The sequence below is a fragment of the Carcharodon carcharias genome, chromosome 6, assembly GCF_017639515.1.
Source record: "Carcharodon carcharias isolate sCarCar2 chromosome 6, sCarCar2.pri, whole genome shotgun sequence".
Classification (NCBI taxonomy): domain Eukaryota; kingdom Metazoa; phylum Chordata; class Chondrichthyes; order Lamniformes; family Lamnidae; genus Carcharodon; species Carcharodon carcharias.
In genome coordinates, this window is record NC_054472.1 from 168,547,764 (window position 1) to 168,571,736 (window position 23,973).

The 23,973-nt window shown below is 40.8% G+C and overlaps 1 protein-coding gene across 9 annotated transcripts in view; it reads left to right on the top strand.

Annotated features, from left to right (window-relative positions):
- The window catches only part of ptk2aa (protein tyrosine kinase 2aa), a 551,780-nt gene that overhangs the window by 493,441 nt on the left and 34,366 nt on the right, over positions 1 to 23,973 (top strand). For 8 of the 9 annotated variants that reach the window (XM_041189015.1, XM_041189013.1, XM_041189009.1 and 5 more), the window contains 4 exons: positions 752 to 892; positions 3,136 to 3,267; positions 21,732 to 21,794; positions 22,663 to 22,702. In XM_041189015.1, the coding sequence (XP_041044949.1) occupies positions 752 to 892; positions 3,136 to 3,267; positions 21,732 to 21,794; positions 22,663 to 22,702 (376 nt within the window). The remainder of the gene's footprint in view (positions 1 to 751; positions 893 to 3,135; positions 3,268 to 21,731; positions 21,795 to 22,662; positions 22,703 to 23,973) is intronic. The other variant, XM_041189014.1, reaches the window with a different exon arrangement.

The window sequence follows — 23,973 nt, forward strand, 5'->3', positions numbered from 1 at the left end:
AAGCACTATATATTGTCTTAAACTAAGGTACCAAATATTTGGAATAAAATAAAATAGAAATTTTGTTCCCTTAGTTAGGTAGCACGTAACGTTATAACTTTGTTACTCCCCTTCAGCTGAACTAATTCCAAATTCATTGAGACTGGTAATTATTTTGGTAACCTTATGAAAAAATGTGTGTGGATCAGTTGTGGTATGTTAATCTAGTCTAAAGCAGAGATAAATATTACATGGAATTCTAAACTTCCCCAAATGTAGCAACTAATACTTGAGAGGCCATGGTCCAAGAGTATTTTATTTTGGCAATAACCATTCTTTTGATGTTGCTTGTCATGATATATTGTCATCTTAACATTGGTTTGCGCAGAAAAGCATCTTTTTCCAGCACTAACTGTCCCTTACTTATTAAGGACACACAAAAGAAAATCTCATACATCCACTGATTACAATGGAAGTATTGTAGTGTGTTACCAACATAATAAAAGTTTATTATGTTACATACATTGCACATTAGCCCTTAAGGAGAAGAAACGATTGGCTCAATATAATTTAAAGGGTTCAGAGTGTGTGTGTTTTATATATTCTACTTCAATCTGTTTAAAATTTGTTGCAGCCCACTAAACATATAACTCTACTATTAAATTCTAGAATCCACTGTTTAAAATTCCATGTTCCCTTGACAATTCAGAATTAAACTAATCTGTCGATGTAGTTACTGAAGATCATTCCAGTCAATTATGTTTGTTAACAGGTTTCTGGATATACTGGTTCACATGGAATTTCGCCCATGCCTGGAAGTATTTATACTGCACAGGCAAGTGTACTAGATGCTCACGATTCCTGGAATCACCATAGGCCTCAGGATATTCCAATTTGGCCACAAAATATGGAGGTAATATAGTTGTGTGAACAAGGTATCCAATGCAGTGAAGCTTAATTGGAATAATACTGATAGCTTACAATAGTTGTCCTTCAAACATTGCAGTGATTATTGATGCTTACTTCGAAAAACCCATCATCAACTCATGGTAGAAAGTTTGGAAAAAATACAAATCCATTCTAATCCAGATCCCAGCAAAACATCTCTTGAATTTGACAGAACTGAAGATTTGAGATCCTTCTCAATGTGATCCAAACAAAATAAGTATTGGATATTTTAGGTTGAATTGTAAAGCAATAATATAATCTCTAAATTCAGATGATATTATCACCTTGAGTGCTGTGATTGATTAATTTATTAACTTCATTTATCAGACTGTTTGTAATATGTAGTTTTGTTAATTAACTTTATTACAGCACGGGCCAAATTTCAATTTTTTTGTTGGTTCACAGTGTAATAGATTTTGAAACTGGAATGTTAAAGTAAAAGAAGGGGGTGTTACTGATCTTTCAGATGTAGGATCTGAAGTTATATTGGCTCCAGCTAGATTAAGCATTTGGAAAGGGGTGGAAATTGCACAAAAATGCAAGTGTTTCAATATTTTGCACCAATATCACTCCAGGCAGTATCAAGAAATGGCTGAAGGCACTGGATACTGCAAAGGCTATGGGCCCTGACAATTTTACTGCAATATTATTGAAGACTTGTGTTCCAGAACTTGTCGCGCCCGTAGCCAAGCTGTTCCAGTACAGCTACAACACTGGCATCTACCCAGCAATGTGGAAAATTGCCTAGGTATGTCCTGTGCACAAAAAGCGGGACAAATCCTACCCAGCCGATTATTTCCCCATCAGTCTACTTGCGATCATCAGTAAAGTGATGGAAGGTGTCATCAATAGTGCTATCAAGCAACACTTGCTTAGCAATAACCTGCTCACTGGCGCTGAGTTTAGATGTCGCCAGGGCCACTCAGCTTCTGATGTCATTACAGCCTTGGTTCAAACATGGACAAAAAAGCTGAACTGTAGAGTGTGGTGAGAGTGACTGCCCCTGACATCAAGGCAGCATTTGACCAAGTGTTGCCTCAAGGAGCCCTAGCAAAACTGGAGTCAATGGGAATCAGGGGAACCCCTCAGCTGGGTGGAGTCATACCTAGCTCAATGGAAGATGGTTGTGGTTGATGGAGGTCAATCATCTTACTTCTAGGACATCACTGCAGGAGTTCCTCAGGGTAGTGTCCTAGTGTCAGCTGCTTCATCAATGATCTTCCTTCCATCATAAGGTCAGAAGTGAGGATGTTCGCTGATGATTGCACAATGTTCAGCACCATTTGCAACTCCTCAAATACTGAAGCAGTCCATGTCCAAGTGCAGCAAGACTGGGCAATATCCAGGCTTGGGCTGACATGTGGCATGTAAAATTCATGCCAAACATGTGCCAGGCAATGACCATCTCCAACAAAAGAGAATCTAACCATCGCCCCTTGACATTCGTTGGCATTACCATTGTTGATGGTGGGGGATTCAACATCCCAGGGGTCACCATAATACTGTGGCTATAAGAGCAGGTCAGAGGCTAGGAATCCTGCGGTGAGAAACTCACCCCCTGACTCTACCAAGCCTGTCCACCATCTACAAGTCAGGAGTGTGATTGAGTACTCTGCACTTGCCTGGCTGAGTGTAGCTCCAACAATAGTCAAGAAGCTTGGCACCATCCAGGGCAAAGCAGCCCGCTTGATTGGCACCCCATCCACAAACATTCACTCCCTGCACCACCAACGCACAGTAGCAACAGTATGTACCGTCTATAAGATGCACTGCAGGAACTCACCAAGCCTCCTTAGGCAGCAGTTTCCAAACAACCATTACCACTACCATCTAGAAGGATAAGAGCAGCAGACATATGGGAACACCACCACCTGGAAGTTCCCCTCCAAGCCACTCACAATCCTGACTTAGAAATATGTCGCTGTTCCTTCACTGTCGCTGGATCAAAATCCTGGAACTCCCTTCCTTGACAGCGCTGTGAGTGTACCTACACCACATGGAATGCAGCGGTTCAAGAAGGCAGCTCACCACCATTTTCTTGAGGGCAATTGGGAATGGGCAATAAATGTTGGCCCATCCAGCAACACCCACATCCCACGAATGAATAAAAGAAAACAGTGCTCTAATGCTTCAGTCAATATCTAAAGTAATCTTATACTGCATGAGTAAGAACTGTTATGGCATATAAGAGTTTAATTAAATTTTCAGGATTCTAGTTCTTTGGACATGCGTGGAATGGGACAGATGCTCCCAGCAAATGTTATGGAAGAACAGTTGATAAGGCAGCAGCAGGAAATGGAGGAGGATCAACGATGGCTTGAACAGGAAGAGAAGTTTCTGGTAAGCTCATTTATGTGCTACCTTTTTCAGTCTTTGGCCAAACAAACTGTGCAATAACATATATCAGATACATTGATGTGGGGTATTTTCACCAGTTAGCATGAAACTGCATAGAATCTATAGATGTCTATTGTGTATCCCGATTAATCAAGTTACCTGTTTTCAGGCTGTTTAAGAAAAAGCTGCAATGGAAAACAGTTGATGAAAAAATAACATCAAGTGATACCCTGAAGCATTGTGTAAATGTTATACAGTTTAATTTCTACTCTTGGATTTTCCTGGATTTCTGAAGTATTTATGTTTGGTTATCTGATTTAAGTAATAGTACATGTTTTATGTGCCTTTGAAATGGGTTACTATATGACAACAGCAATTTTCTTTAACTTAATGAACATTCTAATGTCCCTCGAGAAGAGATGGCTGCCAAGCAATTGAAAAATGAAGTGGGAGAGATGACCAGCCAGAAATAAAGTCAAGACAACTGAAAGCTAGACGAGCACTTGTGGAATGTAGTAGACAACAGGAGGATTCACAGAATGCCATTTTTAGAGGACTGAAGGACCAAGCTAGAGTGTGTTGCTGGAGGAGGTTGGAAATATAGTATGGGACAAGGAAATCTGTAGATAAATGAAAGCATAGATATGGGTTTCAGCAGTTACAGAGTGACACAAAACAACGCCCAGCTCTGCCTTTGTAGAAATTGATAACAAGCTGTTTTGGTAATGGATAAATTGAGAGGTTTGAAGTTCAACTCTGTTTGAACCAGATACTAGAGTTGTGCACAATTTGGCTACCTGAGTCAGCAGCCAGGAGGGGTATGGAGGGATTTTTATATGAGGAGAGGTTCAGTAGGCTGGGCTTGTACTCGTTGGAGTTTAGAAGAATGAGAGGTGAACGATTGAAACTTATAACACTCTTAAAGGACTTGACAGGGTAGATGCTGAGAGCTTGTTTCCCCTTGTGGGAGAGTGTAGGACCAGAGGTCATAATCTCAGAGTAAAGGGTCGCCCATTTAAGTCAGAGATGAGGAGGACTTTCTTCTTTCAAACAGTAGTGAATCTGTGGAATTCTTTACCATCGAGGGCTGTGGAGGCTGGGTTGTTAAGTATATTCAAGGCTGAGTTAGACAGATTTTTAATCACAGAGATAAAAACAAAAAACTGCGGATGTTGGAAATCCAAAATAAAAACAGAATTACCTGGAAAAACTCAGCAGGTCTGGCAGCATCGGCGGAGAAGAAAAGAGTTGACATTTCAAGTCCCCATGACCCTTCAACAGAACTGATCTTTCTAAAGTTGTTGAATTCAATATTCAGTCCGGAAGGCTGTAAAGTGCCTAGTCTGAAGATGAGGTGCTGTTCCTCCAGTTTGCGTTGGGCTTCACTGTAACAATGCAGCAGGCCAAGGACAGACATGTGGGCAAGAGAGCAGGGTGGAGTGTTAAAATGGCAAGCGACATGGAGGTTTGGGTCATTCTTGCGGACAGACCGCAGGTGTTCTGCAAAGCGGTTGCCCAGTTTACGTTTGGTCTCTCCAATGTAGAGGAGACCACATTGGGAGCAATGAATACAGTAGACTAAGTTGGGGGAAATGCAAGTGAAATGCTGCTTCACTTGAAAGGAGTGTTTGGGCCCTTGGACGGTGAGGAGAGAGGAAGTGAAGGGGCAGGTGTTACATCTTTTGCGTGGGCATGGGGTGGTGCCATAGGTGGGGGTTGAGGAGTAGGGGGTGATGGAGGAGTGGACCAGGGTGTCCCGGAGGGAACAATCCCTACAGAATGCCGATAGGGGGGGTGAAGGGAAGATGTGTTTGGTGGTGGCATCATGCTGGAGTTGGCGGAAATGGCAGAGGATGATCCTTTGAATGCGGAGGCTGGTGGGGTGATAAGTGAGGACAAGGGGGACCCTATCATGTTTCTGGGAGGGAAAAGGCGTGAGGGCGGATGCGCAGGAGATGGGCCGGACACGGTTGAGGGCCCTGTCAACGACCGTGGGTGGAAAACTTCGGTTAAGGAAGAAGGAGGACATGTCAGAGGAACTATTTTTGAAGGTAGCATCATCGGAACAGATGGTAAGGGAATCGAGGGTTATGGGGAAAAGGCAGGAAAGTGGAGTTGAGGATTATCAGATCAGCTATGTTCTCATTGAATGGTGGAGCAGTCTCAATAGACCCAATGGCCTACTTCTGTTCCTACATCTTATGGTCTTAAGGAATCGAGTCAGGCAAAGATTTGAGTGTTCTTTTTCCCTTCTGGAATCAAAATGAGATGCATTAATCTCTCTACTGTTCTAAAGAGCAAAGCTGTCACTTCGGTGTCCTAGCCAATATTTATCCCTCTACCAACATCGCAAACCGATTATCATTATTATTTCATTGCTATTTCTTGGTCTTTGCTGTGAACATATGGGCATAATGTTTTCTACATTACAACAGTGACCACACTCAAAAAGCACATCACTGGCTGCAAAGTGCTTTGGAATGCCCTGATGTTGTGAAAGGTGCTACATAAATGAAAGTTCTTTCCTCCTTAGTCTGATGTGCTCAAGCTTGGGATCATTTTAGCTCGCCCTGAGATTTGGTGAAACAGAATTTAGCGGAAGTGCAACATGCCAAGGAAAACTACATAATGTACAGATATGAATATGGGCAGGAGGTGAATAGCTTGCATTGTGCTTTCAATATGTAGATGTTCAAACTGTTTGCTTTTTTATATTTTTGTAAATTCCATTCTTCTTCCACTTATCGTTGAGGAAACTGAAGAGTCTGAAAGTTTACTTGGATGATTGTGATGAATGGAGTGATTTTAATGTTTATTCAGAACTTAATAGACTCTTCAGTTACACAGTATGATTCTATTACAATGAGGGGAAAGTGTTTTTTTGTGTTTTGTTCAAATAGTCTCTGACAACAAGAACAGCATTGGTGGTCAGTTCCCAACTTTGCTGTTTCCCATGCACTGTAGTAATCTTCCAGTGAACTGTGTATTTCAAATCTTTCATACCCAAAGGCAGTTGTAGGACTTTATTTTGGCAACCAAGAACACAGTCAAGCATTCTGAAATTGGCAGGAGAGTTGTATCAGAATGATTTAAGCTACTGAAATGGCACAGCATTTTGCTAAATAAAGACTGAATGTTTGTCTATACCATGCTTAAGCCACAAATATGGTATGTCTTGTATCCATTTTATATAGCTGCACAGAGCCTTCAAAACAGAGGCAGTTTGGCCCAGTTTGTCCTTGCTTGCTTTTATACTCCACATGAGCCTCCTCTCAGCTGAACCTATCAGCCTATCCTTCTATCCCTTTCTCCCTCATGTGCTTATCTAGTATTCTCTGAAATGCATCTATGATATTTTTCTCCCAATTGTTTGTGATACTGTTTGTCTACTCTTTGTTTAAAGTTTCTCAGGAATTTCCTATTGGATTTATTCGTAACTATCCTATCCCCACAGTGGGAACATTTTCTCAAATCTACCTTATCAAACTTTTTCAGTATCTTGAAGACCTCTATCAGGTCACCTCGGCTTTTTCATTTCTAGAGAAATAAAGACACCTGTTCAACCTTTCCTCGCAGTTCTGGTTTCATTGTTGTGAATCTTATTTGTATCCTCTCCTCTTATTTGTATCCTTGGAGTAATACAAATAAGATTCACAACAATGAAACCAGAACTGGGAGGAAAGATTGAACAGGTTTCTCTATTTCTCTAGAAAACAGAAAGCTGAAAGGTGACCTGATAGAGGTCTTTAAGATACTGAAAAGGTTTGATAGGGTAAATTTGAGAAAATGTTCCTAATATGTATCCTAATATGAAGACCAGAACTGTGCACAGTACTCCCAAGTGTGATATAACCAAGGTTCGTACATGCTTAACCTAACTTCTTTGCTTTTCAATTCAGTCTCTCAACAAAATCAATGAGTTTGATTTGTACTTTAAGGCCTTGCTAACTTGAGTTGCTACTTATAGCGATTTGTGAATGTGTACCCTAGATCCCTTTGTTCCCCTACCCCATTTGCATTCTTATTGTCCAGGTAGAAAGTGGCCTCCCAATTCTTCCTACCAAAATGTACCACCTCCTACATTTCTGTTTCAAAATTCATTTGTCATTTAGATGTGCATTCTGCAAGTTTATTCATATCCTTTTGTATTTTGTCACATTCTTCCTTTGTGTTAACTGCACCTCCCAATTTTGGTGGTGTCCTCAAATTTTGCCTCCACATCCCAAGACCAGATAGTGAACAGCAGTGATTCCGGCACCAATCCCTGTGGAACGTCATTTCCCGCTTTTTTCGTAGTCTTGAATAGCAACACTTAACCACTCTCTGTTTCTGTTCAATAGGCAGCTTGGTATCTATTTTGTTACCTTCCCCTGCACCCACCGAACACCATATGATCTAACCTTAGTCATGAGTCCACTGTGCAATAGTAACTTACTGAAAGCCTTTTGAAAATCTAGATATATTACCTTTACTGTATTACCCTGTCTACTCTGTGTTACTTCAAAGTACTCAGTTAGGTTTGTCGAGCTTAATCTTCCCTTTTCAAATCCATACTGCTACTTTTTGTTTTATTTATGTTTTCTGCTTTTTTTCCTATTGCACCTTTAGGTAAAGATTATCCATAATCTTTCCTATCATCAGTATTAAGCTAACTGTTCTTTGGTTCCAGGACCTGCTTTAGCTCCCTTTTAAATCTTGGACTAGCATTAGCTGTTTTTCTGTCCTCTGGCACAGTCTCCCTTTCTAATTAATTTTTATTTATGTGATGTGCCTTTGCTATCTCTTCCTTAACTTCTTTTAATATGTGAGGAAGTAATCCATCTGGATCAGACGGTTTATCCTCTGTTTGATTATTTTATCAATTATCTGCTCCCCCCACCACTATCTATATTAACTTTTATTTCATTCTTCCCTTCTACTGTTAGTCTCCCTGATAAATACTCTGCAGTTTCACCATCATTATCTGAGATAAAAACAAAAAAACTGCGGATGCTGGAAATCCAAAACAAAAACAGAATTACCTGGAAAAACTCAGCAGGTCTGGCAGCATCGGCGGAGAAGAAAAGAGTTGACGTTTCGAGTCCTCATGACTTTCGACACACAGAGCTCATCTTGTTTATCCCTTAGTGACTCTACTGTTGTCCCTACTTATGGATTATTTATGTGCCCCTTGGTTTAATTTTATAATTCTTTTTCACTTTACAAATTGTGTTTTCGACAACTTTCCTAACTTCTTCATCCCCTACGCATTTAGTTTATGCCTTTCTCCTTTGTTTCACTTTTGCTTTTATCTCTTTATTGATCCATAGGGTTTTATATTGGCTAGTTTTTTTCTTGTTGACAGTGGAATATATTTCTCCTGTTATCTGGTTTTCTTTCTGATTTAAGCCATTTAAGTGAAATCAAAGGCATGTTTTGTTGAGGAAAAGCTGAACCTCAGGAACAGAATTGCATGTTTTAAAATTATTTAAGGCTATCTTCATCCTCAATTCACTCACACAAGTCCACCCTTGAAAGGTGTAAACAAAAAAAATTCTCACTCCAATCTGTTTCTGTGTGGTTCCCTGTCTGTCTCTGTGCCTCTCCTCTCAGTTTTCGTAGAAGAATATGGTAATAAGAATGCACAACAGCTGAGAAAGTGGTACTGAAAAGGAATAGTGGAACTTAGTTGAAAAGTCCTGGGTCCTAATACCGCCATAAATGTTTATTCATTCATGGGATATGGGCATCGCTGGTTAGGCCAGCATTTATTGCCCATCCTTAATTGCCCTTGAGAAGGTGGTAGTGAACTGCCTTCTTGAACCGCTGTAGTCCATGTGGTGTAGGTACACCCACATTGCTGTTAAGAAGGGAATTCCAGGATTTTGACCCAGCGACAGTGAAGGAACGGCGATATATTTCCAAGTCAGGATGGTGTGTGGCTTGGAGGGGAACTTCCAGGTGGTGGTATTCACTTGGCCTCCTAAATGGTAGTGGTTGTAGGTTTGGAAGGTGCTTCCTAAGGAGGCTTGGTGATTCCTGCAGTGCAATTTCAGTAAAATACTGAAGAAAGTTAGGAGAAATAGCTGAGCTGTTGACTGCAACATTTCCAAGCTTCTTGAGTTTGGACATTGTGCCAGGGTGGAATGGAGAAGTGGATATCAGATGAAGTTTCATGCAGAGAAATTTGAGGTGACATGTTTTGGAAGAAGGATAAGGAAAGGAGATATACTCTAAATGGTGTAGAGAGATGTTGATCTTTAAAAAATTCCATGACAGATTAATAAAGCTGTAAAGAAAGAGACATACATAACATTTAGGTTTTAAAAATAGCGATTTGGAGGACAAAAATAAACAGGTAATTTTGGACCTATTGAAACCATTAATTAGACTGCAGTTGGGACTTTCCTGGTTTTGAATGCCTAACTTTAGGAAGGATTATGGGGAGGGGGCAGGAGAAATTACATACATGATACCAGGGATTAGAGGGTTTAGTTCTGCAAAGTTAGAAAAAACTGGGGCTGTTTTCATTAGGAGAAAAGTTAGGAGATTTAGTAATGTTTTTTGAAATTAAGAAATTTTGATACAGTAAATCAGAAAAATACTTACCTACTCAATCAATAACTAAAGGATGTTGATGTAAGATCATTATCAAAAGAATGAAGAGAGATTGGGAGATATTTTTCTTACAGTGTGGGTTGTTGTAATCCCTTACCATGGGTGCAGTGGGCCCCTCCTGAGTGGTAAATGTCTGATTCGATCATACCATTGGGAAAGAGAACCAAAATAATTAATCAAAACAAATAACAGGCTATTTAAAAACTGGAACAAAAACAGAATTACCTGGAAAAACTCAGCAGGTCTGGCAGCATCGGCGGAGAAGAAAAGAGTTGACGTTTCGAGTCCTCATGACCCTTCGACAGAACTTGAGTTCGAGTCCAGGAAAGAGCTGAAATGTAAGCTGGTTTAAGGTGTGTGTGTGGGGGGCGGAGAGATAGAGAGACAGAGAGGTGGAGGGGGTTGGTGTGGTTGTAGCGACAAACAAGCAGTGATAGAAGCAGATCATCAAAAGATGTCAACAACAATAGTACAATAGAACACATAGGTGTTAAAGTTAAAGTTGGTGATATTATCTAAACGAATGTGCTAATTAAGAATGGATGGTAGGGCACTCAAGGTATAGCTCTAGTGGGTTTTTTTTTATATAATGGAAATAGGTGGGAAAAGGAAAATCTTTATAATTTATTGGGGAAAAAAAAAAGAAGGGGGAAACAGAAAGGGGGTGGGGATGGGGGAGGGGACTCACGACCTAAAGTTGTTGAATTCAATATTCAGTCCGGAAGGCTGTAAAGTCCCTAGTCGGAAGATGAGGTGTTGTTCCTCCAGTTTGCGTTGGGCTTCACTGGAACAATGCAGCAAGCCAAGGACAGACATGTGGGCAAGAGAGCAGGGTGGAGTGTTAAAATGGCAAGCGACAGGGAGGTTTGGGTCATTCTTGCGGACAGACCGCAGGTGTTCTGCAAAGCGGTCGCCCAGTTTACGTTTGGTCTCTCCAATGTAGAGGAGACCACATTGGGAGCAACGAATGCAGTAGACTAAGTTGGGGGAAATGCAAGTGAAATGCTGCTTCACTTGAAAGGAGTGTTTGGGTCCTTGGACGGTGAGGAGAGAGGAAGTGAAGGGGCAGGTGTTGCATCTTTTGCGTGGGCAAGGGGTTGTGCCATAGGAGGGGGTTGAGGAGTAGGGGGTGATGGAGGAGTGGACCAGGGTGTCCCGGAGGGAGCGATCCCTACGGAATGCCGATAAGGGGGGTGAAGGGAAGATGTGTTTGGTAGTGGCATCATGCTGGAGTTGGCGGAAATGGCGGAGGATGATCCTTTGAATGCGGAGGCTGGTGGGGTGATAAGTGAGGACAAGGGGGACCCTATCATATTTCTGGGAGGGAGGAGAAGGAGTGATGGCGGATGCGCAGGAGATGGGCCGGACACGGTTGAGGGCCCTGTCAATGACCATGGGTGGAAAACCTCGGTTAAGGAAGAAGGAGGACATGTCAGAGGAACTGTTTTTGAATGTAGCATCATTGAATGTAGGTCATTGACAGGGCCCTCAACCGTGTCCGGCCCATCTCCCGCGCATCCGCCCTCACTCCTTCTCCTCCCTCCCAGAAACATGATAGGGTCCCCCTTGTCCTCACTTATCACCCCACCAGCCTCCGCATTCAAAGGATCATCCTCCGCCATTTCCGCCAACTCCAGCATGATGCCACTACCAAGCACATCTTCCCTTCACCCCCCTTATCGGCATTCCGTAGGGATCGCTCCCTCCGGGACACCCTGGTCCACTCCTCCATCACCCCCTACTCCTCAACCCCCTCCTATGGCACAACCCCTTGCCCACGCAAAAGATGCAACACCTGCCCCTTCACTTCCTCTCTCCTCACCGTCCAAGGACCCAAACACTCCTTTCAAGTGAAGCAGCATTTCACTTGCATTTCCCCCAACTTAGTCTACTGCATTCGTTGCTCCCAATGTGGTCTCCTCTACATTGGAGAGACCAAACGTAAACTGGGCGACCGCTTTGCAGAACACCTGCGGTCTGTCCGCAAGAATGACCCAAACCTCCCTGTCGCTTGCCATTTTAACACTCCACCCTGCTCTCTTGCCCACATGTCTGTCCTTGGCTTGCTGCATTGTTCCAGTGAAGCCCAACGCAAACTGGAGGAACAACACCTCATCTTCCGACTAGGGACTTTACAGCCTTCCGGACTGAATATTGAATTCAACAACTTTAGGTCGTGAGTCCCCTCCCCCATCCCCACCCCCTTTCTGTTTCCCCCTTCTTTTTTTTTTCCCAATAAATTATAAAGATTTTCCTTTTCCCACCTATTTCCATTATATAAAAAAAAACCCACTAGAGCTATACCTTGAGTGCCCTACCATCCATTCTTAATTAGCACATTCATTTAGATAATATCACCAACTTTAACTTTAACACCTATGTGTTCTATTGTACTATTGTTGTTGACATCTTTTGATGATCTGCTTCTATCACTGCTTGTTTGTCGCTACAACCACACCAAACCCCTCCACCTCTCTGTCTCTCTATCTCTCCGCCCCCCACACACACACCTTAAACCAGCTTATATTTCAGCTCTTTCCTGGACTCGAACTCAAGTTCTGTCGAAGGGTCATGAGGACTCGAAACGTCAACTCTTTTCTTCTCCGCCGATGCTGCCAGACCTGCTGAGTTTTTCCAGGTAATTCTGTTTTTGTTTTGGATTTCCAGCATCCGCAGTTTTTTTGTTTTTATATTTAAAAACTGGTGTTGGTGCTTGGCTGTAACAGAGTGGGTGGGAAGATCTTTGGAGCAGGCCAAATGACCACCTTCAGCCAGATTGACATAAAAGACCTCATAGATAAAGGGCAATATGATTTTGAACTTTTGACCCTTTTCATTTATGAAATTAATGCTAATGTTTCGGATATAACCCGTGGCAATTGGATTGACTCTAAGTTATTTTTAACTGTCAGATAAATCCCTGGTCCATTTAATTTTCATAAACTCACTGTTGGATCTACTTCTGTTCTTGAGTCAACTCTGGGCACCACAGTTTAGATGTGATGCCAAAGCCTTTCAAAGGAGATATACCTGGATGCTACCAAGGATGAAAGAGAAGCTGAGATTGTTTTACTTAAAGCAGAGAAGATTAAGGTGGGATTCTATAAAGGTGCTCAAAATTGAGAGGGTTTAATAGAGTTGATAAGGGGAAACTATTTCCACTGACAGGATGATTGGTAACCAGAATATTTTTTAGTCTGCAGGCTGTTATGATCTGGAATGCTTTGTCTGAATGGGTGGTGGCAGCAGGTTCAATAGTACTTAATAGAAAGAAAAAAATGCACAGCTATGAGTAAAGGACAAAGAACTGGGATTAATTATATAGTCTTTCAGTGAGCTGGCACAGGCATTAGGGGCCAAATGGTCACCTCCTCTGCTGCATGATTCTATGTTGTCAGCACAGAGATCATATTCTGTAAAGGGCAGGGTGACCTTAATTGAGTGCATTCCCCAGGGCTTGTTTAGCAGGCTGCCTTTCATTAGTTCATGTTCCAGAAAATACCAAATTAGGTGGTTGATGACTTGATCTCCAGCTAAAGCTGACAGAAGATCAAATTATCAGTTTTTTGTCAGGTCTAATGCTTTGTTTCTCAAAAGGAGTGTAGTTTTTTATTGTTCAGCATGGAGGAGATGAATTTCTATTAAAACCATGATCAGAATAAAGTATGAGTCCTTCTCCACTACTATTTTTTTTACTTAATCAGTTACTTCAATTATGCTGTAATTTTTCCCCAAAAAATTAACAAAGTTTTGGATTACTGGAAACTTTAAAATCTTCAAAGTCATACTGACATGATTTTTAAAGAAAAACAGAAAAATTGTGGTTGTAATGCGTTTGAAGATTCTGTGGTTTAAATTAAGTGAATAGTTAAGATTTAAGTCACCAACACAATTGAGGACATTCCATGCATTTTTTTTCTTACCAAAAGCCAGGATTAGAATTGGGTGGTACAGTGTGTTCTCCAATTCACGGTGTTGCAGATGCAGATTTCTGGCCACAGATTCCCGTACAGCATGTTCCTGACCTCAGTTGTGCTATTAGGAGGTAGTAAGCAGTGTTGAGCAGAGGGTAAGCACCTCCGAGATGGTAAGTCAGATCTGCTTCTTGGAATTTCAGGCCTAGGAACAGGTCACCTAAATCATCTAGTATCATCCGAAACAACAACTTGCCTTCGAAAGAAATTTCTAAAGTGCTCACATACAACTCTAACTAACTAATAGATTGAGCTAGAAGGAGAAGGGTTTAGGAAGAACTGTCAAAAGCTTGATTAAGGATATGAGTTTTGAAAAGATTTATCAAAGGATAAAAGGGAGTGGCAGAGAATTTTGAGGGAATTTCAGGTCACAATTGCTAAAGGCTCTGCACCAATAATTTTCTTTTTCATATTCTCTGAATGTCGGTGCTGCTAGCAAGATTGGTATTTATTGCCCATTCTTAATTGTCCTGAGAAGATGCTATTGGGCCTCCTCCTGTTGTCTATATTCTTTATAAGTGCTTAATGCAACTGAGTGGCTTTCTAAGCCACTTAAGAGTAATTTTTCCTTTTGCTGAGGGGCTTTAGCCAACCAGTTGGGTTTTTACAAAAGCCCAACACGTTCATGTTCACTTGATTTAGGGGAAGTAAATGCGGAATAAGTGGCATTTGAGATGGAAAGGATGTAGAATCTGAAGCTAGGCTGAGGATGTACAGAATGCCAAAATTTCCAACAGCTTTAGTTAAACCTGAGATGTAGCTGTGGAGGAGAATGAAATCAGTGGTAACAGTTTGGAATTGAGAGGCTGAAAATGATGGCTTCAGCCTTTCAAACAAAGAACTAGAGTGTGATGCATTACAAGATTGGATGACAGCCAGTCAGTCTGACTAGACTGCATAAAGCAGTCAGACATGTAGCAGAGAGAAGAGCTCAGTGCTATTGGCTTACATGTGCAAGGTGACCTTCTGTCTGTGGATCAAATTGCCAAGACCAGTGAGTAAGAGTGGAAACTAAGGCCAGGCTCTGGAAAGGCTCTGAAATGGCGATGTTGGGGGAGAGGAAAAGGGAAGCATTTCTGGAGATGCACTGATTACATAGGAATGAAACCATGCATAGTCAGTCCCAAGAAGGGTTGAACAAGGAGAGGTATTGGAGGAAAATAGCCAATTGTATCAGTTACTGAAGATTGGATGAGGAGGAATACTGCAACACTGTCATAGTCACACACAGGACGTGGTTGTTGATTTTAGTTTGAGGTCATTTTGTGCTGTGAGAAGCATGGAAACCAGAATGGAGAGATTCAAGCTGGAAGTTTTGGAGAGGTAAGTGTCACTGCAACTGAGAGGTGTTGACACATTCAGAGATATTGGAGTTTAGAGATGAAGCAGTAAATGGCAGACAGAAGGGTAGAGAGCTTTTTGAGAAAGCAGTTTTCAAGGGAAGTGGAATAGTGTTGGTGAGTCTGGCATAGGAGAGGAAATTAGATAATCAGGAATTAAGTGAAAAGAGGATCAGAAAAATAAGAGGTGGCTCTCATAGGATTGAGATAGGAGAGGAACTGCAGCAAGGTTGTGGTGTTTCTAGACCACATGCATATAAGAATATGTATGGCACTATTAAGTCGAACACAAATCTTTTTCAGCTGAATAGAAGGTTGCCTGAACATAAAGGAGCAAGAAAATTATTTTACCCTATTTTTTTAAAACTAGTCTCACCTTTCAACAAAAGTATTAATAGATTACTGTATTAAATTAAAGACCAGCTGTACCTTGTTGAGAAGTGGTGGTTTTAAACAAGGTACATTGGGTGTTAATGGTTGGAGTACCCATAATTAAAAAGTTTTTCTTTTTTGAATAAACCCAATCTTTTCTGTACACATTTTAAATGCCAAAGCTAAAAATTACGCACAGACTTTTATGGGTTTTGGAATTATGCCTGGAAAATATGCTGAGAAATATCCTCAAAAATTATAGTCCCTCACAACATCTGTAAATACTTAGTAAAATACTCCTTCCCTTTTGTCAGATTTTCATTTTTATTGACTTGAACTGGCTTCTAATATATAAAATTATATTTCTTACCTGTACCAATGTTATTTCCAGATTGGATGGAAAGAAAGATTATGACTTTCAGTTTATGGTTTCACTACCACAACAATTAAACAAATTCTAACTTACTTTTCTTATGACCATAAATGCAATCTGGAAATGCCAGATTGTGAGGAAAGTTTGAAATGTCGAAGATTAGTTATGCCCAATTTCTCCCTATTTGGAAGTGCTACTTCCAGAAATACAACTGTGCTGACAAGTTATCTTGGCAAAATAAGATGTTGTCTTAGCTCGGAATGTGTGGTCACATCTTGCTGGCAGAGTGTTCTGGATTGGAGACAGGTTTGTTGATAATGGGTTAAAACATAACATAAATCCTGCTGCAGAAACCTATCATTTATCTACAGAGAATGTTTGAAATACTCAGCAGGTCAGACAGCATCTGTGGAGAGGAAAACTTAATGTTTCAGGTCGATGCCTGAAAAAATTTAGAATTGCAACATCAGAACTGGAAAAAGGGAGAGATGTAATGGCTTTTAAGCAAGTGCAGAGGCAGGGAAAGAGGTGAGGGGAGGAAAAGCCAAATGGGAATGTCCATGATGGCATGGAATGCAGGAGAGATTAAATGACAAAAGGGATGATGGTGCAAACCAAAAGGGAGAAGTAAAGAAATAATGGTCTAAAGGAGGTGTAAATGGGAATAGCAGAATCATTAGCAGCAGCTGCTGTCCGAAACAATGGGGCAGTGGTTTTGACCGGAAATTGTTGAACTCAATATTGAGTCGTTGCGCATGAATGCTTCATCGAAAGATGAGGTGCTGTTCCTCAGACTTCCTGTGAATTTGATTAAAATAGTGCAAGAGGCTGAAAATAGACTGGTTAGAGTGGGGGTCAGGTGGAGATTTAAAATGACAGGTAATTGGAAGCTCAAGGTCATGTTTGCAGACTGAACCATTCTGTGTTGGTGCCCCCAGTAATACAGTATTGTAATAGCAAATCACTAGCCTGGATTTTACAAGCCTACTGGGGAGGGGCTATAAAATAGCGTGGGAAGGCAGGGGTTTGTGGCGTGCCAATTGTCTTCCCGTTGCCATGCCAACTTGCCAGCAGTGGTGAAGTTGGCAGACAGCCCTCCCATTTGGAGGCCTATTGAACCATTGAAGTGGCCAGTTAAGGGCCTCTTCCCTCCTCCACTGGCATTTAGCCAGTGTTGGGGAGGTGGGGGGTGGGATGGCCTCTAGGCAAATCCTGGCAGGCTCCAGGAGGTACCCTTGTTAAGGGCCTCTTCCCGCCTCCACTGGCATTTAGACAGTGTTGGGGAGGTGGGGTGGCCTCTAGGCAAATCCTGGCAGGCTCCAGGAGGTACCCTTGTTTACAGGAACTCTTTGACCCCATGTAGGGCCCCACCCGCCAGAAACAACTGTCCATACAGCAATGGTCCCACTTTCCCTTACCGACCCCCTATCTCACTGGACCTGCCTGACTGGCCCCAGGGTTACCAGATCCCACTTACGTGGTAATGAGGCACACGTCCATCGCTACATCCTCTTCTTTCTTCAGGTACAGCCCCATCAATGGCCACTGCTGAGGTTGGTGAGTCGCTTGCCCATCCTTTGTAGGGACAGCTACCTCAGCACTGATGACCAGGTGAGGCCTCAGGTCCCACTGACTGTTAAAATGGGGTCATCCCCCCCGCACTTTTGGGCCCCTCAGCGTGGCCCTGCCAGAAACACTTAATCTCGGCCACTGTTCTACCTGGAAAGAATGTTTGAAGGTTGGACAGTGGTAAGGGAGGAGGTAAAAGGGTAGGTGTTACACTTCTGCTTGCATGGGGAAATACTATGGGAAAGGGAGGGGGTGTTGGGGTGATTGGCGAATGCCTTAGGGAGTCCCTTCAGAATGCTAAAAAGGGATGGGAAGATTTGTTTAACGGCAGCATCACATTTAGGTAGCGGAGATGGGACATTGAATGTGGGATCTGGTGGAGTCGGAAATGGTCAAGGAGAAACCTACAGAGGTTCTCAGAAGGAAGGGAAGGGTTGAGAGCAGTAATGCAGTAAAATGGACAGACACAGTCACGGGCCAAGATAACCATGTTTTTGTATTATCTATCTATATGTTTCATAAAACTGGAGTCTGATGTCTGGTTTTAAGAAAAATGTGCACTTTGTGAAAAATGTGTATTTCTTGCAAACTTGCAGTCATGTCATCCCTTCTATAACAATCTCTAAACATTTATCTTTCTGGAAGCATAAATCAAATAATTAAAGATAATTTCTTTATGATGATAGTTGTGGTATTGACAACATATGCAGTATTGAGCTGTTAGCATAGACCTGTCAGTGGATGGCCAAGATTCCTCCCACTTGGTCTCAGATAAACCAGGAAGCCAGTGTTCGAAAGGAAGGTGATCACAGCTGGACATGCAACAGGAAAATTGCAATACTGCGACTGTCATCTTAAAGAAATTATCATTAATTACTTGATTTGGGCCTCCAGGAAGAGAAATGGTTAGAAATTGTCATAGGAGTGACATGACAGCAAGTTTGCAGTACTCTGTACCAATGCAGTTTATCTGCTTAAGCTCTCATAACATCCTTATACACATTTGGGATTTGATAAGCTTTAGCTCTCAGCTAATCTGAATCTAAACGTTCCGGACTCAGAGAAGTGAGTTATATCCAGATGACAAAAGAGTGCAGTCCCCGTATCAATCAAACAATCTTTGGGTGTAAATTTCTCAGTAGCTTTATTCCATTTACCAGTGTGCGACGAAATACTTGCAGCATGAACTAATATGCAAGTACTCAGGAAGTAAAGAACAGTATTCTTTTCACTTCTAATCTTCAAAACTACATTAAAACATAAAGTATAAAATAATTACAGTATACAGGTACGGATTCTGGATAACTTCGTAATTGCTTTGGGTTGGTAAAGTAACAATTCATATTAGGGGAACATCAAAAATTCTGGTTAGTGGAGAATCCCGGTAGAGTGCCAGATAACACAAATTTTTCTGTAAAATGTCGAAAACATGGTCTTTTGTTGAATGGTACACCGGGTTCTCCAGACCATTCCAGCCACAAAATGGTTTCTTGTAATGAAGTCTTAATGCAACCAATACATCTTTTGAGATGTTATCTGCTATGATTGAATGTACTTTTGTGCATTTAAAGAGGGGGCTAATTCTACTTTAGTTTTGTACCACAATTGGATTATAATCTTGGATGAAAAGTACTGTCCTGTAACCCAGAATATGAGAAATACAGAAACCAACTGACCAGCAAGTTCCATTGGAGACCAAAGTTAATGACACAATCTTTAACCATATTTTCTTGTCTGAAGCTCGTTTGAAATGGCAGTGCTAACCACTATACAGTTGAGACATGCACAGAATACAGGAGCTGACACTGCCGGGCAAATGGGTGTGGCTTGTGGAGAGTGTGATTATATAATTGATTTGTCAGCTATTGCAAAAGTTGATAAAATTTTGCTTGTTGCTTAAGGGCTTTCTTCGAAATGATCTGAAAACTTTGGAATTGTAGGTGAGCTTTTGTTGGCAATATTTAGATAACCCGTTTACTGCACTAAGTCACAGCAATACAAGTGCAAAGCCACATTTACAGTGTTCCCACTGCATTGCAGTGAAGTTGAGGAAGCCAGACATCCACATGTCTACTCAAAAAACAATTGCTCCAGAAAGGAAGAGCTTGTATTTATATATTTCATAATGCCCTTCAAGCAATAAAAAAGTGTTCACATCTATTTAATTAGTTTTGGACTGTTATTATGTAGACAAACACAACAAGACATTTTTGTATATTAAGGTCCCACAAAAAGCAAATGGACGAATGCCAAGTTAAAGCATGTTTTATGATGTTGATGAGGAAGGAATGTGAAGGACAGATGCTTGGAGAACAACATGCTTCTCTTCAATACTTTTTAAATCCACATCAATGGGTGGACAGGGCCTCGGTTGAAGATCTCACCCAAAAGGTAGCATCTGTGACAATGTCACACTCTCAGTACTGCATAGCAGCGGCAGCTAACACAGTTTAATGAATGAAAAGAGCTAACTAATGTGTTGTTTCAAATGTGAATGGGTTTGCTTCAATAAAAGAATTGTTTTCACCTTTTATATTGTAGCTAATGTGTAAGTTTACTCCTGTAAAACCATCTCCATACAGTCAAGCGTTCATGTTACCTGATTTGTAATTCACTTGGGTTAGCACCAAGAGGTTAGCATCATCTGTTCCAAAAATTCAGTGCAAAAGCAGCATTACAGTCATCTTCGTACAAATTCAAGGAACGTAAACACGAACAATATGATACTTTTCTTAGTGTGTCTTCATGCCTGCTCCTCAGTAAGTCATTTTAATTATGTCTCCATCATCCTCACAGAAACTTCGGTCACAGAAATTTAACATCATTATGTTCATTTTGTGCATATTAAAATAATAGCGATCTCCTGCGCCTGATCTCCCGGAAGTGCAGCGATAACCACGTTGAAATCCAGTGACTTGTAGTTCCACAAGTCATTCGCCTGTAATGTGCGCTATGTATCTTGCATGTGCAAATCAGTGTCCTAACTCCAGTTCTTGGAATTGGTCTGCAGTTGTGTCACACAAGTACTGCCAGTTGTTCCACATCTTCAGTCTATCCAGGGCTAGGTAAAGAGACAATGGGAGCTGCTGATAAAACATACAGAATTTCTTTTTACGTTGTGGAGCCTGGAGGAGTAGGAGTGCTGCTCCTACCTCCATATAAGTACTGCGCTTTCACTCACACATGCTCCAATTAACTTGGCTGCACCCCCACCACTACCCTGGGACCTACTGGGGCTAGATCAGTGTTGGAGCTGGCCACAATAGCATCCAGGCTCAGCTGTTTAATCCAAATGAGACCCAAGGCCCATTTTCGATTGGGCCTCTGATGTCTTTGGGCAACCTTTCTATTTATGCATCTCGGCACAAGTTGAATTTCTTCTCTTTCAGTACATAAGTACTGTTATAAGGTTAGGAGTATCAACCAAGATTATTTTTTTAAAAAGTATGACAAATATAGCAAATCTCAATATACCAAGCTGTTGAAAGAATGGAGATTTCTAACTCTGCTTAAAATCAATTTCAAGTGCATAGTTTAATCGCTCTTAAAACCGTATTCATGTCAGCACATTTGGAATAGAAAGGAAAAACAGTTGATCCAAATAAAGACATTGGTCACAAACCAAATATTTAAAGTATGAGTTTAAAGAAGAGGCAAATAATTAATAGATCACAAACAAGAAATTCCCATAGGGATGAGGCTTGGAACAAATTGATCACAGACTATGTCAGAAGTACAAAAAGAACTCAAGTTAGGATTTAGAATTGACCCTATTTCTTTCACTGCGCTTTGACCTTTACTGTTCCCACACTGATGAAGTGAAGCACCATCATCATTTCTTAACTAAACAAGAGCCTGTTGAATTTAACAAGTTATCAGTTTAATTTTAAAAGGTTTTAGTGCAGTGTCTGTAAGTTGTAATTGAACGCTTTTTCTGTATCTCCGCAGCAAAGTAAGCCTTCCTCTGGCAGGAAACAGGGATTAATGCATGTTATCCTTAGCCTGTGTATGTAATTTCTGCTGCGAGGGGAAAGTAGGCTGCTGTGTCGCTCCCAGACAAATATTATACTATGGAGGTTTTCAGGTCATGTGTTGGAAAATTGGTAAAGTAACCACTTTTGAATTTAAATTGTTTGCATTTCGATTTTGCTGAATTGATTTCACTGCAGTCTGTGAAGCAGAAAAATATAAGGCTAACGTTGTCTGCATATGTTAATCTCTACCCTTTAATTCCCTTTTCAGAAACCCGATCCAAGGTCCATGAGAAACAATGTTGATCGAGATGACGGTGGTCTCCTGGATCCAGTAAGTTTTTGTAGTACACTGTTTGTGGCACAAGTAGACCTTCTTACTCTGATCAAGGGAGGGAAAGATGTGTGACCTGTTTATAATTTTAATCACAGATGGTTTTTACCAGTAAGTTTACACAGGATATGATGTGGGAGTTTTGTTTGAAGTTGCCATATGTATGGTGTGACTTAAACTGAAGCTTTGATTGGAAAAACCAAATCAGTCTTGTAAACAAACCAACTTCCCCACTAAAATGCCTTTGCCAGTTACCCTACAGTATTGTGCATTAGCATTTCATGCACAACTTCCAAATTTTCTACTCTTGTTTTTTAAATTTATGTGCATGTATCATTTTTATTGCATCCTATAGTGTTAAGCTTATGAGTTTGCAGAATTCAGAAAATACTTCTCAAGAAACTTGAAAATGTCACCTGGATGTGGCTATTGGTGGATCACAGCAGGTCAATATGTTAAGAAAGTGATGGGATCTTGGCCCAGAGATTCCTGAATTGTTGCCTGGACTATTCTAGAGGACACTAAGATAGACAAATTTGTTCCAATTGTAACATTCTCTGGCATCCACAGCTTAAATGGTCAGAGGGGCAAAGATGAAATGCAAGTTGTCCACCTCTGGGGTAATAATGTGCTACCTAAAATTGAGAGGACAAAAAAAAAAGAAAAAATGTCTGGGCTTTTTGCTGCCTAGGAAGCTGCAAGAATAACTTTCAATCTTGTTTTTAAAGAGCTATTAAAAGCTAGGATTAAAAAATTAATTATGTTAAGGAGTGCAATTAAATGTAATTAATTAATGTAATTAAGCCAATCAGATATATAGACTATTATGACAACGTTTGTATTTTCATTCTTTTCCTTTTTTCGGTAGAGTGGCAATCAACACATATATCAGCCTGTGGGTAAACAAGGTAAGAATTGAAGTCTACCTTCAGCACAAACTTCATGTTTTTTGCTCAATAAATGGGGATAGATTTTAGAATAAAATTTTAATGACTGGTTTCAGATCCTATATTTGTGCTTCCGCCAGAGAAACCAAATAAAACTTATGCTGGCATCACTATGATGTTTGATAAAATACATGCTTTCCCTTTTCACTCTTTTGATACAGCACAAAAAGAGCAAATGCTTTGATAGTCTTCAGTAGCAATTATGATTTTAAAAAATGTAAAAGCAGCCTGATTTGTAGCCCCAGCAAGGAGTCCCAAATGGTGTATCAGAGGAAGAAACTTCGTTTGATAGAAAACTTATGAAGGCGAGGGGAAACAGTCAAGTATTGTGACTAATATAAAAACCAATGACTTATGAAGTAACAATTATTTTCATTGCCACAGTCAGGAACAGTAAAGGGCACAATTAGCTATGTCACACTTGGATTGAAGTTGAAGGCGAGTTAAAGATTTCTAAATCATTGGGACAAGTCTGAGGCAGGAGAAAGAAATGAAATGGGTTTCCACTAACCTAAATTGGTACCAATGTATTTGGAGACAGGTTAAATGAGCAGTTTAACATGGAAAGGGGAGGCACATTAATATCTTGAAGTAGGTAGCATTGAAGGGTGGTGGACGAGGTTATGGCAGTAGAGAACGGATTCTCATGAAAGTTAAGCACATAAAGGAGAACTGAGGCATAAAGCAGTCAGATGCACAAAGTGTCTTCATACCATTTGTAGGAATATAACCAGCACAAATCCATCCACAATGGTGGTGCATGGCATAATTTCAAAATTTGCAGATGACATAAACGGAAATGTAGTAAATCAAGTGAGGAAAACAATAATAGACTTCAGGAGGACAAAGGGTGGTGAAATGGATAGACACATAGCAGATGAAATTCAATTTAGGAAAGTGTGAGGCAATGCATTGTGGTAGGAAGAATGAGGAGGGCCAATAAAATTTAAATGGTACAATTTTAAAAGGGATGCATAAACAGAGATATGGGAGTGGTTGGGTGCAAATCTTGAGTAGCAGGATAGGTTAACAAAGTAGCTAATGAAGTATATGGGATCCTGAGCTTTATAAATAGAGGCAAAAGTACAAAAGCTTGGAAGTTATGGGGTTCTTTCATGCAGTTATGCAATGTTAGCATCACTGACAAGGGCAGCATTTATTGCCCATTCTAAATTGTCCTTGAGAAGGTGGTGATGAGCTGCCTTCTTGAACCACTGCAGTCTCTGTGGTGA